General features: G+C 50.0%; 1 protein-coding gene across 1 annotated transcript in view; it reads left to right on the plus strand.

Moving 5' to 3' along the window:
- Trerf1 (transcriptional regulating factor 1) overlaps positions 1-1,247 on the plus strand; it is a 50,203-nt gene that overhangs the window by 12,868 nt on the left and 36,088 nt on the right. The window contains exons 6-7 of the mRNA XM_013019100.1: positions 594-707; positions 1,009-1,072. Of these exons, the coding sequence (XP_012874554.1) occupies positions 594-707; positions 1,009-1,072 (178 nt within the window). The remainder of the gene's footprint in view (positions 1-593; positions 708-1,008; positions 1,073-1,247) is intronic.

Below are 1,247 nucleotides of genomic sequence, written 5' to 3' on the forward strand. Positions count from 1 at the left end.
AGCTAGGATTACAGGCGTGAGCCACCAGCGCCCAGCTACTTCTGGCTTTTTCTGTGTATATGGTACTGAGGAATCCAACCCAGGGCTTCATGCATGCTAGGCAAGCACTCCACCACTAAGCCACCTTCCCAGCCGAAGGATTGGGTTTAGTTTTGTGTGTGTGTGTCCATATTTTTTTTTTGTCAGTTGTGGGCCTTGAACTCTGGGCTTGGGCACTGTCCCTGCGCTCTTCAGCTCAAGGCGAGTGCTCTACTGCGAGGCACAGTGCCACTTCTGGTTTTCTAGTGGTTTATTGGAGATAAGAGTTTCACCGACTTTCCTGCCCAGGCTGCCTTTGAACCGAGATCCTCAGATCTCAGCCTCCTGAGTAGCTAGGATTACAGGCATGAGCCACCGGCACCCGGCTTGTTGTGTCCATATTTATGAGATGGTTTTATCATGGTATTTCCATATATGCACACAAATCACCTTTGGTATTAGTGTTTTTGTTTTTACTAAATATCTAAATCTATTGACTAGCACCTATAACTAAATATTCCATAAAGCTTGCTTGCTGCTGGAGCTGATGGTGAGTGCGCTTGCTTCTCTGGCAGGTGAAGTCCAAGACAGTGGCTCAGTGTGTGGAATACTACTACACGTGGAAGAAGATAATGCGGCTAGGGCGGAAGCACAGGACACGCCTGGTGGAAGTCATCGAAGACTGCATGGTGAGTGGCGCTACTAAGTCGGTGCTGGTGCTGGCCCCACTCCCGCCCATTCTACCCCAGGCTAGCAAGGGACCGGTGTTGGCTTCCGCTTTGCTTCAGAGTCAGCACATAGCTGGACAGAGGTCCTGTGCCGCCGGCATGGCATTGTATAGGTAGAAGGAGGGCATCTCAGCATTTGATTACAGCTTGCAGGATAGTTTGTGTTTCCAGGAAGGTAGAGAAACCAGGTGGCCATTGTCCTGGCCTCCTGGAATCTTCCTTCCTTGCTCCTTCCATGTCACAGATACTACTGGCCTTATAGCCAAACATGCCTCAGGAAGATAAAGAGCCCCAGGAATGCTTAGGTATTGAGGAACTGGTGGACAGTGTGTGGATGACTCCCACGGTGAAATGGCTGCCTTCCTCACAGGCAATCTAGAATCTTATGAATATTAAGATTAAGGACAGCCAGGCGCCAGTGGCTCACGCCTGTAATTCTAGCTACTCAGGAGGCTGAGATCTGAGGATCATGGTTCAAAGCCAGCCCAGGCAGGAAAGTCC

This window comes from Dipodomys ordii, unplaced genomic scaffold (assembly GCF_000151885.1).
Source record: "Dipodomys ordii isolate 6190 unplaced genomic scaffold, Dord_2.0 Scaffold44, whole genome shotgun sequence".
In the NCBI taxonomy this organism is placed as follows: Eukaryota; Metazoa; Chordata; class Mammalia; order Rodentia; family Heteromyidae; genus Dipodomys; species Dipodomys ordii.